Consider the following 15,511-nt stretch of genomic DNA (forward strand, 5'->3'; position numbering starts at 1 on the left):
TAAATTTGATGTGTAATACTGAATGTTAATGTGTGATATGGAAGTGTAATCTTTATATGTGGATTTTCTTTATAAACTGACATGTATAAATGTGTGATGAGGGATTATTCTTATTTTATGTACTTATGCAGATTTAAGGACAAGTTCAGGATTTTTCAGCCAGTAGTTTTTTTTTTTTCATCCAGACTTGGGATTTTACAGGGCCAGTTGTCACCTCTGATAAAGCTGTGATGTCACTTTTACATTAGTGAAAAATCTCTTCAAAATTGATTTGCTTCCACAATACCAAACTTATCCTTTTAATCCTTGACTTTCTCTCCTTATCTTAACTCATCTCAACTTGTGACTGTGATGTTAGAGATCCATGCACAAAGCGCTTACAGATCCTTATTAACTGCAAATGCTGTGATTCCTAACCCTAATTATGGAGAACCCTATCAGTTTCCTTCTCCAACACACCTGATCCACTTCTGCTAATTAACAAGTGATTGGGTTATTTCAGGATCAAGGTCAGGAACTTTTGTCATATGGCATTATCTCATTTGTTATGGCTGGATCCTTCTTCCCCTTCCATAGGTGTACTTTCTGTTACTGACTCCAGACTTTAAGTTCTCTTGAATGGAATGTTATCTGTATACCTCATCCTTTACAGAGGTTCTGTCAGACTTGTATAAATAGTAAGCTCATTAACCTTTTATCTTTCATCTCTTAATGAGTGTGTTTAGTTCTCTTTATGGTTAGTAAAACTTTTTAATTGTAAGTTGAATCATCTTATTATTTAGTTACTAAGTTGTATGTAATATCTGTCTAGTAGTATGTAATATTCAGTGACTACACCATGTATTCAGAGGTTTGTAAGCACCTGCTCCAATTTTCTTCTGAAATTAAGGGTGTTAATGTCAGTCTTTTGAGAAGACTTTACATCAGATGTTGGAACATTGTTGTGAGGATTTGATTCCATTCAAACACATTAGTGAGATCAGGTACTGATGCTGGATAATTGGATCTAAATCACTCCGACTCCTCACTCTAGTGAGCACATTTACGCTTTTACAGTCCAGTGCTTTGAGATGGATGCTTTAGATCCCTGTAGCCAGTGCTTGGCATTGGATATGGTGACCTTAGACTTGTGTGACTGCTCCAGAGCACCCCGTTGTATTGTCAGTGCTTTATTGTGGAGATTATAGAAGTTGTATATGTTCAGTTGAGTGCTTGTTTCAATAACGGGTGCACCCTGTTAGCTGAATTTATTAATGGAATGAATGGATACTTTTGGACATGTAGTATGTTATTTATTATTTGGTAATTACTGTACAACTTATACGTTTTGTACTTTTGAGAGTGAGGAACTGAAGTGTGGGCCCATATACACACTCCTCTGGGTTTAAGGGGATGAAGAATCTGTCTTAATGTTCTTAAAATAATTTTCAGTTGATAGAGTTGAGGATATGGTAGATAGAGCCACAAATTTCCGGTTTAGTTTTAGCCTGCCTATGTGATGTTTTAATAGAAAATTCTTTCCAGGATTCCTTCCGAAAGTCAGGCGTGAAGGCTAGCAATGTTTGACTGCTGGTGATTGATGGGTCTGGCTGGTCACCTCCTGTTAGTTCTCTAGCCTGCACTCTTTCTGCTACTTTGCATGTGCTTTCAGAGCTTCTCGCACTCATGCTTTCACCCTCTGCTGAGCTTATTCATGACCATGCTGTCATTCAGACTGCTTCTGCACAAGTGTTCATGTCTGTCTGTCATTGTCACACTAACGTGAGTGCTAGTACTGTAAATGTCTTGGCTGTGACTCATGTTTGCGTCCTTGTCATGCCTTTCTAAATATCTCCTCTTGTCATCCATCTTGTGTGTGTCCTTGTGTTGTCTGGCTTTGTGTGTGTGCCTTTTTGTGTTCGTGTGTATGTCTGTTTGTAGCCCTCCCGCAGACCCTTCCTGCAGAACAGTGTTAGCATGGACTGTTTGTCTGCTGCTTCTGCTTGTCCTGTGCAGAAGTCTTTCGGCTCTCAGCTCTCACTCAGCTTCTTCCAGCCCCCTGCTGTCCATGCACTAGCGCTGCACTCCCAGACTCCCACCAAACCCCACTGGGGGCCCAGGCTCCGGAGGAGGCCTTCTCTGCCTCCCATGGAGTCCCGAGCTGCCCAATATCCTGACTGCGGTCCCATGGTGCCACCCTGCTTCCCCCTGCGTCAACCAAACCTGAACCAACATGCTCACTATCACCCCCCACAGGCAGGTCTGATAAGAACTTAAATAGGATAACTGGATGTCATATAATCCCTAGGAAATACGCAGCTGCCAGTTTATTATGAATACTTGGCTAGTACTTATACTCAGTGGCATTTTTGTAGATATACAATAACTGACTGTAGCTCATCTTTTGCTGCACAATGTAGCAGCCCCCCTCTACCCCATTTGTTAATGGAAAGGGAACACTGTAGGACTACCACTGACCAAATATTATTTAAATAGTGGACTGTTTTCAGCAGAGAATTGACAGCATGTCGGGGGGTATGTGTGTAGCATTAGTATCTGACAGTAGCATTGGGCTTCTTACACCATTTAGTGTCACTGTAGAGTTGAGAATAGTCAGCCAATTAAATATATACAGCCGGCAGTGGTCAGAAAATGTAGAGCTGCACAATGGGTGATACAAATTATGCAGAGAGAAAGATTAACTTTAATCTTTAACTGTACAACTACAAAGTTTACCAACAAGTACACAGTATTAAATACTCCAGCAGTTCTGACTCACACTTACATTAGTGCAATACACACTAACTACAACTACCATGTTGCTACCACAGCTCCTATGCTGAGAATGATCTATGTACGAAACTTTATCTGGTCAGTGGTTGCCCTGTGGCGGTCCTTTTCCCCTGATGGACAAGGTAGAGACGGACTGATAAATTGTGAAACAGATGAACTACAGTCAGTAATTATAAATCTACAAAATGCAACTACACTACTATTAAACAATTTGGAATCCCCCTATATTAATGAGGTGTATTGTGTTATATCAGCTCTTTCAAATATGAGGCATTCTATGTATTAAATTTATTCTAAAGTAAGTTCATGTATAGCTTTCTCAGTTTGTTTTTAATCATCTACATTGCTGTTCGTTATTATGGACACATCTGACATTACCTTTTTTTTGTTTGGTTTTTTTTTTAACAACTTCCTTGTTTCCAACTAATTGTTAAAAAGCTATGAAATTGCATGGAACTGGATTACTGAATTCATACTGAATTCATTTCATATTTTTTTTCTGAATCCACATTGGTTCATATTGTTGAAAATTGATTTTCAAACTTTTGATCAGTGATTCCAAACTTTTAAGTGCTAGTGTGTATGGCAGAGATCTTCAAATCAACTCTTAAAGATTGGACAGTCCACATTTTTGCTTCAACCCAACTTTGGGCACATATTGATAGAGTACAAATGTGGACTGTCTTGGGGTCCCTGAGAACTGGTTTTCGAACCACTGCTGTATGGTACATGTATTTGATACAATTACCAATGCTTAGATCAGGGTGCCCAATCCTGGTCCTAGAGATTTACAACCCTGCAGCTCCAACCCTAATCTAACACTTGATCCAGATAATGAGAGCCTTCAGAGACATCTGAATATTAGAGCCAGGTGTGTTAGCTCTGAACTCTTCAGGGTGGTAGATCTCCAGGAGCAGGATTTGAGCACCACTGGTGTAGATAAACTGGCAACTCTGTGTTTCCTGATTCCTTTTTAATGCATGTAACGCAGACCTAAACATAATGTGACTGCCTTTACTTGCCACTCACGTGAATGTGCATGAACTGTTTGTAAGTGAGTTTAATTAGTGCTTGTATAAACCCCCAGATCTGTCCTCTACATAAGGATTCTAAAGATGCCACAATGTGGTTTCACAACAGGCAGAAGGGGACATTTGGCCACTGCACCAGCCTCATTTTGACTTGATTATCTGTGTCTTGTGTGTGCCACTGTGTTTCACTCTTTATTCTCCTGTTTTTCGGATCTTTCTTTCCTCTGCTCCTCCGGAGGGGTGGTTGCGTGACTGCCTCTATGAGAAGGTGTTTAAGGTAGATGTGCCTTTAAACTGCAAACGCCTTAAAACTCTCTCCATTCACAGCTGAATGTGGCGCAACATCTCAACCAGTCAGAAGAGGACTTGCTGCCTTCACTGTCCAGTCCTGTCTTGTAATTTCTAATATCATCCCACTCCTTCCCCACGTGTAACAAACTACTAAATAAGAGTACATAAAAAGACTTTTTTTTTTCCTTCTTCTTTTTTTTAACTTTTTGGGATGTTTAACTAACCGCTTGCTTTTTAAATGCCTGTTTTGGTTTTTACCCTTCTACAGCCTGGACTACCTGTCCACACAAAGTAATTTTGTGTGTGCCTGTTTAACCTTTGCTAACTGCAGTCTCTCATCCAAAGGCAAATAGGGTTGGATAGTGACATTGGGGTGTGCATGTGTGTGTTTGCAGCCCAGCAGACCTGGTTATCCTAGTCCACGTTCCAGCGAAAGTTTCTATCCCAGTCCTCAACATATGGGCCAGCACAATCACTATCAGGTACACAAGTTTTCTCTAACATTCAACACATTATCTACAGCGCTGTCAAAAGTGCCCCTCACCCAATTTCTTCTATTGCTAATTTGTCACAGTTAAATGTTTCAGATCATCCAATTAATTTTAATACATGATAAAGACAGCATTAGTAAACACTAAATGCAACTTCTAAATGATCATTTTATTTTTTGAGGATAAAGATAACCCTTGGCAGAAACAGCTGCAATCAAACATTTGCAGTAACTTGCGATGATGCCAGATGTAATGGGACCCAAGTCTTTTAAAAGGTTCCACCTTTTGACCCATCAGTCCACAGAATATTACGGCAGAAGTCTTGGAGGTCATCTGGTGTTTTTTGGAAAAATGCAAGACGAATCGTGTACACTGACCTAAACTGAAATCATCATTTAAAAACATTTATTTACTTGGTTTAACTTTGTCTAATATTAAAAGTAATGATGATCTGAAACATTCAGTTATACAAAAATAGAAGAAATTAGGAAGTGGGCACATACTTTTTCACAGTGCTTTTTTACAATACTTTTTTTTTTTTTTTTTTTTTTTTTTAGGTTTGACTTTGTATATGCAACATCTAGGATGTTATCACAGGTGGATAGAATGCATAGATGTTGAAATGAAAGTCCTTCAGTGTGATTAGATCTAAAATGATTATTTTTAGAGAAATTTGTTTTAAAATGACAGGAACCTGGGTTCACAATGTCTACAAATAGACATTTTATTTACTATCCAAAATGTCCAGTTAACATTAAACACTTCTCTGTAAGTTTCTCTGGAACAGAGCATCTCATATTTACATTTACATCTTAATGATTAAATTATGCAGAATTTTTTTTTAAATGTTGGAATTCCCAAAAGCTTTGCAGTAGGGCCATTGTTGACTCAAGAACACATCTGTAAAAACATGAGCATGTTTTTCATCTTATAAAGCACATGTAAGTAATCTTACAACTGAAAGCCACACTCAAGAGTGAAATAATTTACTCTCCCAGCTATGAAAACATACCACATCCATTAGGAATGCTCTACTCATGCTCTACTATTCCACCAGTGGGCTATCTGTTAGACTTGTATCTCTGTTGGTGTGATATCTAGGTGGGGGGCTACCCTGGTCCTCATGGCATGCCTGCCATGCCTTGTGGGATATATCCTCCCCAGGCTGCTGGGCTGGGCCTTGACCCCCATGATGGCTGGAACCACCACAGAGCTGCTCAAGACCACCCTATGTGGAACCCCAGCTTGGAGGTGAGTGCTGACAGCACAACACATTCACTTGACTTCATGTAATGGTTATGAGTTAGATGAAAGAATCAATTGTGATCAATTTTTGATCACATTATTATGTGTTTGCCATAATAAAATTCTAATTTCAAGTAAAGCTTAAAATTAGCTAATTTCAAGTAAAAAAGTAATAAATCCAAAAAGGCTTGGTGTTCAGTCATGTTTGTGTATTCAGTGTATGTTTAAAAATAACTCTGAATTGTTCTAAAAGAATCAAATCTCTTCCTAACTAATCAAATTGATTTGAATTTTGAGGTCAGAGATGTACACCCCTACTACATCTACATTTTTTTTTCAAATGTGAAACAATTTGATTAGTAAATATATTGTACATCTTTGTGCGTGTGGCAGGATGGTGGGGCATTGCGAGCAGGCATGGGGGGCCAATCCCTTCCACCTCACCTTATGGAGGAGCAGCTGATGCTGCAGCAGCAGCAGATGGAGGAGGACCAGCGCTGGCTGGAGCAGGAAGAGCGCTTTATGGTACTTGGTTCCCTTCTTTATTTTTTCCCCTCTTCTCTGATGAATGTACTCTTTCTGCCTCCTCTAGCACTTGCCTTACTTTGCAGTGGTTTGTCATGTCCTCTACCTCTTTTTTTTTCTTTCTTCCATTGGCTCTTCCTCCTCCAGCTGTATCATGTCATTCTCCTCCTGACTCCTGACTGCTCTCAGCCTTCTCCCACCAGGTTTCCTAAAAAAGTGCTAGAGCTCCCTCTACCAGCTACACTGAACCATTTTTGGTTGTTTTTTTTTTTTGTTGTTGTTGTTGTTGTTGTTGAAATTAATATGTTTTAAGACTTCTTAGATGAGAGTTGTTCTCAAAGTTGCAGGAAAGGCATGATTTGTTTCTAGAGGAAGAAAATGATTTGTTTCTGTGTGGACAAAGTGTAACTTGATGTTCCCTGTAATTATGGTTCTTTCATCTAATTGTAAACAACTTGTAAACAAAAACAATGTTTAGAAACCTCTGTTATCCAGGAACAATGTGTACCCATGGTAGTGTATTTCCTAGATATCTTTAAGGTTTTGCGGTAGACCCGGTGAAACTATGATGTTGTTTTGCGTTATGTGGTGTCTTTAAATTCAGAGCATGAAAAGAGCCAAAGTCAGCTGTTGATTTCTCCAAACATTCAGAAGGAAGGGGCCTTCCTGGATTTAGTTGTTGATAAAACAATGCTTGAGTTAATATTACAGTTTGCAGAAGAACTTTCATTTCTTTAAGGACCAATAAATTCTGTGATTGAAGCCTCCTATGAGTAACTTAGACATTAGAAGACTTGAGCTAGTGTCTCACGCTTAAGCAAGCTCATCTGTGCCTTACACTGCTGTATATCCCTGAAATTTCACGCAGCTTTATCAATGTGTCCACTTTGGACTTTGGATCTGAAATTAGTGCTCTAATCTTTGTTTAAAAATAGTTTAAGAATTTTACTTATCATATTGCATATCACATAAAAACTGAGCTCTGTGAAGCAAATGTTAGTCTGTTACATCCATGCTGGGCAGCTTGTGTCGGCTTGTTTTATGATTGGGGAAATGTTGGAAATTGGGCCCCAACCTAAATAATGCTAACCTTTTCATATGATTGGGCAATACTGCAAAAATAACTACTCTCTCTCTCTCTCGCTATATATATATATATATATATATATATATATATTTTTTTTTTTTTTCTTTTCTTTTCTTTTCTAAATGTCTGTATTTTATTCACAAAATTCAACCCAGTATCAATAATTGAGAATGTAGGTTTTATGTATAGACCTATAGCGTTGCTATGCATAATGTAATTCATAATTCTTTTATGTTCTTGTGATAGTCTTCTGTTGCACAGAAGGAAGTTTTGTGCTCAGAGATGAAGAGAGCGAGCTTGTATATAATGTTTGCCAAGCGGTTGTGTGTGAGAGAGTGAACGAGTGAGAGAGGGCAAGCAAGAGAGCAGGATGTGGGGTTCTGGCATGAACCCTCAGTTATTTTTACTTGACTGTCATTATCTTCAGCCTGTCTCATAGAAAGCCTCATTCTCCTTCCTGTGCCCAGCTAAAAGCAGCTCACAGCAAACAACAAAACAGGCTAAAAACCACCTACAAGCTGTGCTTCCAAAACTCATTTGAATGTTACCATTGCTGTGCATGTACACAAACTGTGTGGATTTTTAATTAGAGATGCAGCATATTGTGTTGGGATGACTGAGTTTGGTTTTGTATATGGTATCAGTGTGTATGGTACAGGTGCAGTTTTGGAGAATTCCTTAGTAATGAGGGGGTGGTGTTTGCACTGATGCGTGAAGCAGCTAAACTCACCCTGACCTGCCACTGATGAAAGTTAAATTGCTATGGCTAGGAGGGATTTTTTTTCCCCCGTCACCTCTCTTTAATGCTGGGGAAATGGTGGGCACATGCCAGCGGGCAGGGCTAACGAAACGAAGAGAAGACATAAAGAAAGAAGGAAGGGACACAAAGAAAGAGGGAGGAGAGATAGGACGACAGACCGAGAAACACAGAAAGAAGGAAGTAGAGAAAGAGAAAGATGAGAGGGGAAGAACAGGAGGGAGGAGAGAAGGGCGAGGGGAAAGAGTTGGTGTAGCTAAGTTGAGGCTCGTTCAGTGGGAGTGACTCAGAGTGGGTGCATGCATGCCTCACCACAGGAGCCTCCTCTCGGCACACACTTCTGCTGTGAATGGAGCTACACTGTGCTCTCTTCTACATACTTACAGCGCATTAGAAAGAAACGTGAAGGAAGAGCACGTAGGATGCAGGTTTTCAAGTCCTGCTTTGGGAAACTGGTACAGTGGTGGGCAGGGATGGGTTTCTAAATGCTTCTGATTGCTGATTTTAGTCTTCTCAAGTGCTAATGTGTTTTAGACAGTTTTGTTAGTGTTAATGGGACCACTTAACTGTAGCTACTTAACTTAGTGTTGGTGGACAGGGATATGCGAAGTCTATTCTTAAGTGTCATGTTTAGCATGCTGTGGTTACTTGAGCATTTTCGTTTTGACTTGGTGAAATATCCTCTTTGTGTGTCTCATGTACATAATTTATTGTGTTATTCTGTCACATTTTTGGTGATTTGTTTTATGCCATGCCCAATTTTGCACTCGGCTTTTCTTGTGTTCATGCTCCTAACAAGGGCATGTAACAGACCTGTAAGTACTGAAAAGGTTCTAGAGATTTTAGTGTTCACTAAAGATTTATGCTCTGGCTTCCCCTGTCTCAGAAACCAGACTTGAGGAATTCCAGAGGGAGTATAGACCGAGAGGACTGCACTCTCCAGGGACCGGTGAGTTTCTGTTTGTATGTTTGTTTTCCAGGATGGACTTCCTCATTTTTCAATAATAAACAATTCTCTGTACATAATTCACATCCACATAAACATGGAGATATCCATGATTAGACATTATTAAATTCGGCCTCCTTCACACTTCCTTTAATGGAGGGACCCTGGAAGCAGTTTTTCCAGTAATGATTGAAATCTGAAAAGTTTCTTATTCCTGTGTTGTGCTTACTGAAACAGCAAATACTGAGTGCTACCAACATTAATTCTATTTTGTTACTGCTGGCTGCCAGACACAGTGCAAAATACAGGGGATATTTTATAGCAGCAGAGTCACCTTATTTTGTATTCTCACCATGGCACAGGTTGGCCACTTGGATTGCTTGTATATAGCTTGCTCACTCACTTTTTCATCTCATGACCCTATGTTTGACTGACCTTTTTCCCAGACTGAAACAGACTTGCTTTTAGATAATCTTCTCATACAGAAAGCAGTTTGAAAGCAGAAAATCAAGCTGTTTTGTCTTCCTTCCTCATGTTCCCAAACTCAGCATAGCTCCTGGTAGCTACAACATCAAACTGCAGCTAGCTATGGCTTTTCCCAGTTGCTTTCCAGCCACAGCGTAGAAGCTAATTATTATTCTCTTGGCTCAGTTTGTGGCTGTGGGGGGCTACAACTGGCTTTCCACTACTTCCCACACCTTACCTCAGAAGTGCTGCTTCTCAGGTCGGATAGTGGCTGCAATGCTGATGTCTTGTAGAGCTACTGCTGCCTTTCCCTTGGCTTGCTGTGCCCCAGTAACAAAGCTAATCAGCGATATTTTTTGTGGTATTTTTTGTTTTTGGGTTTATGGTGCTCCGCATGGGCCTGTTCCTCAGTTACCACTCCTACAAATTCACACCCCAAGGCACCAACTCAGCAGAATGTAACTCTCTTTGGCACTGGCTGCAGTGCATTCGTTGCCCACCTTCATTGCAGTCTCTTGGGAAGCTTACCTACTTCTGCCTTGTGCTTCATTTTATGGATTCAAATACCAAAAGAATGCTTCCACTACTATGTCCAGTGGAGTAGCTACTTTGCACTAACCACTACAACTTGAATGTTTTTCCTTTGAGCTCCAGTGACCCTCAGTTTGCAAGCTAATATGGATTATGAGAATAAGCTAGCTACCGTGTGACTTTGTTTTCTTACTCTTGACCTGGTGCATCGACTAGAATACGAGTATATTGCCTTATGACCTGGACTTACAGACTGCAGTTCATTGCTCTTAAAATACCTGAGTGGTTTCTCAGATGAGAGGCTTTATATCGACCTGTACTACCTGAATGGAGAATACAAAATGGATGAGACCTTAGTGAAGACCTATGGCATGGGTGTATGCTTGGAGCACAAAGAGGACTCCATTCGTATTACTGTCTGCTTTGGTTTCTTTGTTGTAATGTGTATATGTCTGCTGGAGTTGCCTCACTTCAGACATTATGGTATTTTCATCAATAGTGTAATTATCCTTTAAAAACACAGAGACAAACCTTGACAGACACAAGGTGTCTGATCTTGAAGGACTTTTTGTGTAGTCTGCTCTCATGAGCGAGCTGAAAGTGTACTTCACTGAAGAACACCTTTCACTTACTGATTATCGCAGATAAACCTGTTTGCGACCCATTGTGTATGTGATGAAGAAATATATCCTGGGCAAGGAAGGTGTCTCACAGGTGAATGTCTGTGCAGAAGCTGCTTGGTACTCTTTGCACATTCTCTTCTCCTTACACAGTGAGCTCTGTGGTGTTGCTTGGGGATACGTCAGTTTCACTCCCAAAGTGGTGGGAACAAAATGAAATTGAATAGTAGTTCTGTTGGAGTTCCTAATGACTGCTAGTTTGTTCTCGGATGTTTTTATGTGTGAGCAGGATATTTCTCATTTCGTGTCCCTTTGTTGTTCTAAGATTTTGACCTGTGCCCAAGTGCATGTGAAAATATCCACTGTGGTTTACAGCACTTCATCTGAAATTCATAAAGGCACACTTGTGTTGATAACTAGTGTTAAAGTTAGTATTGAAATTCGTCAGACCTTACTCATAATCATCCTTTTACTCATACCTTACAACAAACGAAATAAGGAAATTACTTTGGCCGTGTACATTAACTGCTCTCATTGTTTAAATGAATATTCAGCTATGGAAACATCATTCTATCAGTGCTACCGTATGCATAATGACTAATATAAAACTATAGAAGAATCTAAGGAAAAGCTATGTACCTTAAAGGGCTAGGCTTCCTGAAAAAACATCTTGGCGCAAAGATAACTTAAATTGTAGAGCAAGCATTACACCAAACACTGTGTCCCGGTTAAGATGGGCTTAGCACTAGCTTGTTTGTTTTGTAGTGTTACTGTTTTGCTATCTGGTGTGGATCAGAGGAGGACGGGTTCCCCTTTTGAGTTCTGGTGTCCCACTCAAGGTTTCTTCTCTTGCTCTTAGGAAGTGTTCCTTGCCACTGCTGCCCTCCTCTTGCTGGCTTGAGGCTTGAGCTGAGATTTCTTCAAAGCTACTTTGTGGTGATGCCTGTTGTAAAAAACAATATACAAATAAAATTGAAATGAATTCAGCTAATGTTTCTGCCTGTGATGTTGCAGTGTTGAAATAAGAAACGTATGCATTAAAAATGAATTGTTGATTATTTTAGGATGAGAGGTGCAGCTTATTTATTTTTGTAAAATTTGTTCATTAGATATTGGTGCCGGACATGAGGGGCCCAGGAATTTATTCATGGGGAGTGGGCTGAGTGGCAGTTGGTATTTGCAGTTTGGGTGTTTCCTTTTGTGGGTTTTTAGTCATTTCCTCTGTTTTGGTGCTATTGAATTGTAGAGTAGACTTCATCTAGAACACTTAAATATTATTTGAATACTTATGATAAATTCCAGTTTTCAAGCATCACTGAGAGAAAACATATACAATTTCAGCCTACACTGTTTTAAGTGGGGTAATGTAACCTAATAACGCTGAGCTTGTGAACCGCCTGTAGATGAGGTTGGGCCTATCAGTCTAACTGACATTTCAGTGTTTAAACTTCAAGCCAGAAAGAAATAGATGTGCTGGTGTTCTTGACCAAAAAAAAAATTTTAGAATGTAATTGCAATTTTAAATTGCAGTTATTGCAGTTGTAGGATTAGTCAGAAAATAAATTAAATAGATTATTTTGCCTAAACTGTTTTGCATTTAGTAGTGGCTCTGGTCAACATATTTGTTCATACTATTCTTGCATCTCAAGGAAATAGCAGATTTATTTGTAGGAATAAATTATTGGATTTTTGCTTAGCGGAACATCTGGACAACATGGCACATAGAGAAATGCAGCCGAAAACCTGCCTTATTGTACTGGCTAAAGAGAAAACAAAACTCATTTTTGTACATGTCTGCTGGGCTGGTCTGGTCTGTCCCTTTGCGCTCTCATTTTTTGATACTGTGTGGTGTGGTCAGATGTATGTTTGTGTGTATGTGTAGGCATCTCAGGCATCTGGCTTGTTCCCCACCCAGACCACAACAACAAAGCTGGAGATGCTACACTGGAGTTACTTCAAAATGTTTCACTGACTGATGGTATTTTTGTTTATTTCTGCAGCCAGGAAACCAGCACATCTACCAGCCTGTGGGGAAAACAGGTAAATCTCCATCCCTCAGCTCATGGTCGTTGTTGCTTCAAAGCATTTATCAAAAAGTGTGAAAAGACTCATGTTTGAGATGTTACTTTTTGCTTAGAGTAATTGTTTCCACTCACGGGAAGCCTTCAGTTTTAGCACTGAAAGCACATGTTTGTGTATCCTTATACTAACATCATGTCCAGTCTATACATTTTGGATGTTTGTGATAAGTCTGTTTTGCCAATGGTCTTTTTCTCAGATCATGTTGTTCCTCCTAAGAAGCCTCCTCGACCTGGAGCCCCCACCCATCCAGTCAGTGCCGCGTGTCTCAGCCCTGCTGACAGCTACAATGATGGAGTCAAGGTACAAGAACACATTGCTGGACACAGGCCTAACCAAAGCACCCTGTCATCATTACACACCATGTGAAAGAATAGTTTTTGTATTCTTGTAGTTTGTACTGCGTTCAGAGTTCATAAAAGCATGATACCTTTTCTTTTTGCTCACCACTGTAGTTATACTTCTACAAATGTACAAGCAGAGAAGTCCAGGAGTCAAGTAGTTTTTATGCAGTGTAGGGTATATCGTGTCTTTGTGGATTGTACTGTAACACAAGGGGGATCAAGACAGCATAGCAGAAGACTCAGTATTTCCAAGTGAAACATTTTCATGCTGAAAACCCCCTTACATCATACACACAAGCTTTGTCCACTAATGGGGGATTTCCATTTTACTCTATATACTATAGCTAAATTCTATTATGTCTACAGTTAAAGTCCTAACTTTAGCTTGGGGATGGACAGTATGATGATATTTATGATTATCATTAAAAAAAAATGACTGCACAATATGCTTTTCTGAGTTTTTACGGATATTCTCAGTACTTAAAGAGCACTTATCAGCTGCATATTCCATTACAAAGAGAGCGTAATTAGTCCTGTTTAATTGAATTTAGTGCAGTGCATTTTGTGAAACATTTAATAAAAATCATATTGTTTTTGCTTTACTGATGCTTTTTTTCTGTTCCAAATTATCAAACTCAGAAAAACTAAATATCATGATTCATATCATGTATCAATAAAAAGCATTGAAGTATCATAATATTTGTCTTTTGCCATATTGCCCACCCCTAAAAAAGTATTTTTAAAAAAGTACAAAATTGCAATTATTCTAAATTTATTCCCCTGCGATACTTATGCACATACACACCGCAAGTGAAATGCCCCTGTACACAATACAACTGTTTACATCTAAATTTGTTGTTATGCAGTGGAATGGATTTTGTAGGGAAAGCAAACAGAATCCAGAGTATATTTTTGGGGCTAATGTTTAAATGCTAACAAAGCTCCAGACAGAATGCAATATCTGACTTATCAAGCCAGTAGGCTATTAGACCTACACACGTCATCTTGTCAGAAAGGGGCATGTTTTGTAGTGGACTGGTTGGATGTAATGATGCTTGGAATGGTGATGAGAGGTGCCTGAAAAGAGCCATGCCTTGGCTCAGCCAATCAAATGCCATGTTTTGTGTTGAGCTTTATGAACATTAACAAGCTTTCCCCTGCGCATCCTATAAGAATTTTTGCAAACAGGGTCGAGCATGATCCTGTAAATGCTGTTATATAGAGTACAGAGAGTTGAGTAAAGGCATGTAAACAGACCTGGAACTGAATCTGCTGAGCTGAATTCATTCACTGTTAAAGCAATATTTGGTACCTCCCTGTCTGTCTTATCTATTATCAGCATATGAGGAAATGATGCATGTATATGTATCACTTGTACATTAATTCCTCTGTTCCTCTCTCTCTTTCTCTCTATCTTTCACTCGCGTTCACTTTCTGCCTCACTGTTTTGCATCTCTAGCCCTGGAGGGTAAGAACACTGAGTGGATCCTGTCTGTGCCTCTGTCTGCATGTCTGTTAGCTTTCAGAATAGAAGCACACATTCTGACTGCTTTAAATAGTACTATTCAGAAGTATAACTCCCAACTATCAAATCCACATTGGTTCATCACAGTTCCTGAAGTTGAACGATGGGTTATAGAGTGTTCAAACTGTTGTCTCTTGTCTGAGTGGTCTGACTCATTATGTTGATGGGGAGCCCGTTGTCTTCTGAGAGAGGTGATAATTAAACTTTGGTTACAAGTTGCTAACAAGTGTTTACTAATTATCATCAGGATGTTCTCTGAGGTTACTTCTAGTGACTAACCAACAGCCTTTTTTTTAACAAACCTGTGTGATGTGAAGATAGTTATAACTATAGCTCGCTGTGTGTGAACACAGCTGAGATTTAGCCGTTCATTCATTTCTAAGGAAATAAGGTATTCTTAAACATTGAGAACTGCATACAAAAGCAGTTGTTGAGATATTTGATACGCACGTGTCTTATGTCTTAGGAACACTTATAGAAGGCTTAAGTGTAAACTATCAAAGTTTCACTGTGTGGAGTCTTTGTGCTCTGAGGCTAAAGCAGAATTTTCAGCACAACCCAGATTTCCTTGTAGTAAGACCTTATTGAGTGTTATGGCAGTTCATGAGAAATTTCTATATATTAATCCACATTTAAGTCTTCTATAGTGCAAATCTTTAGTTTTACAGGAATTTCTAACCATATACATACAACGTGGTGAAATGGTTTTTCTTTGTAGTATACTGCCCCCTGTTACCGAAAATCTGAAATGACAGTCACAATAAAATATTTTCAGCTTGCCACAAAGCAGGCAATGATAGTA

General features: G+C 39.4%; 1 protein-coding gene across 17 annotated transcripts in view; it reads left to right on the forward strand.

The window, feature by feature from the left end:
- The window catches only part of ptk2ab (protein tyrosine kinase 2ab), a 97,796-nt gene that overhangs the window by 80,228 nt on the left and 2,057 nt on the right, over window positions 1–15,511 (forward strand). For 7 of the 17 annotated variants that reach the window (XM_017713184.2, XM_017713176.2, XM_017713173.2 and 4 more), the window contains 8 exons: window positions 4,042–4,080; window positions 4,490–4,576; window positions 5,687–5,836; window positions 6,224–6,355; window positions 9,086–9,148; window positions 12,762–12,801; window positions 13,040–13,143; window positions 14,644–14,652. In XM_017713184.2, the coding sequence (XP_017568673.1) occupies window positions 4,042–4,080; window positions 4,490–4,576; window positions 5,687–5,836; window positions 6,224–6,355; window positions 9,086–9,148; window positions 12,762–12,801; window positions 13,040–13,143; window positions 14,644–14,652 (624 nt within the window). Of the gene's footprint in view, window positions 1–358; window positions 1,957–4,041; window positions 4,081–4,489; window positions 4,577–5,686; window positions 5,837–6,223; window positions 6,356–9,085; window positions 9,149–12,761; window positions 12,802–13,039; window positions 13,144–14,643; window positions 14,653–15,511 lie in introns of those variants that run through there. The other 10 variants (XM_017713179.2, XM_017713181.2, XM_037537275.1 and 7 more) reach the window with 5 other exon arrangements.

Source organism: Pygocentrus nattereri, chromosome 3 (assembly GCF_015220715.1).
Source record: "Pygocentrus nattereri isolate fPygNat1 chromosome 3, fPygNat1.pri, whole genome shotgun sequence".
Taxonomy (NCBI): domain Eukaryota; kingdom Metazoa; phylum Chordata; class Actinopteri; order Characiformes; family Serrasalmidae; genus Pygocentrus; species Pygocentrus nattereri.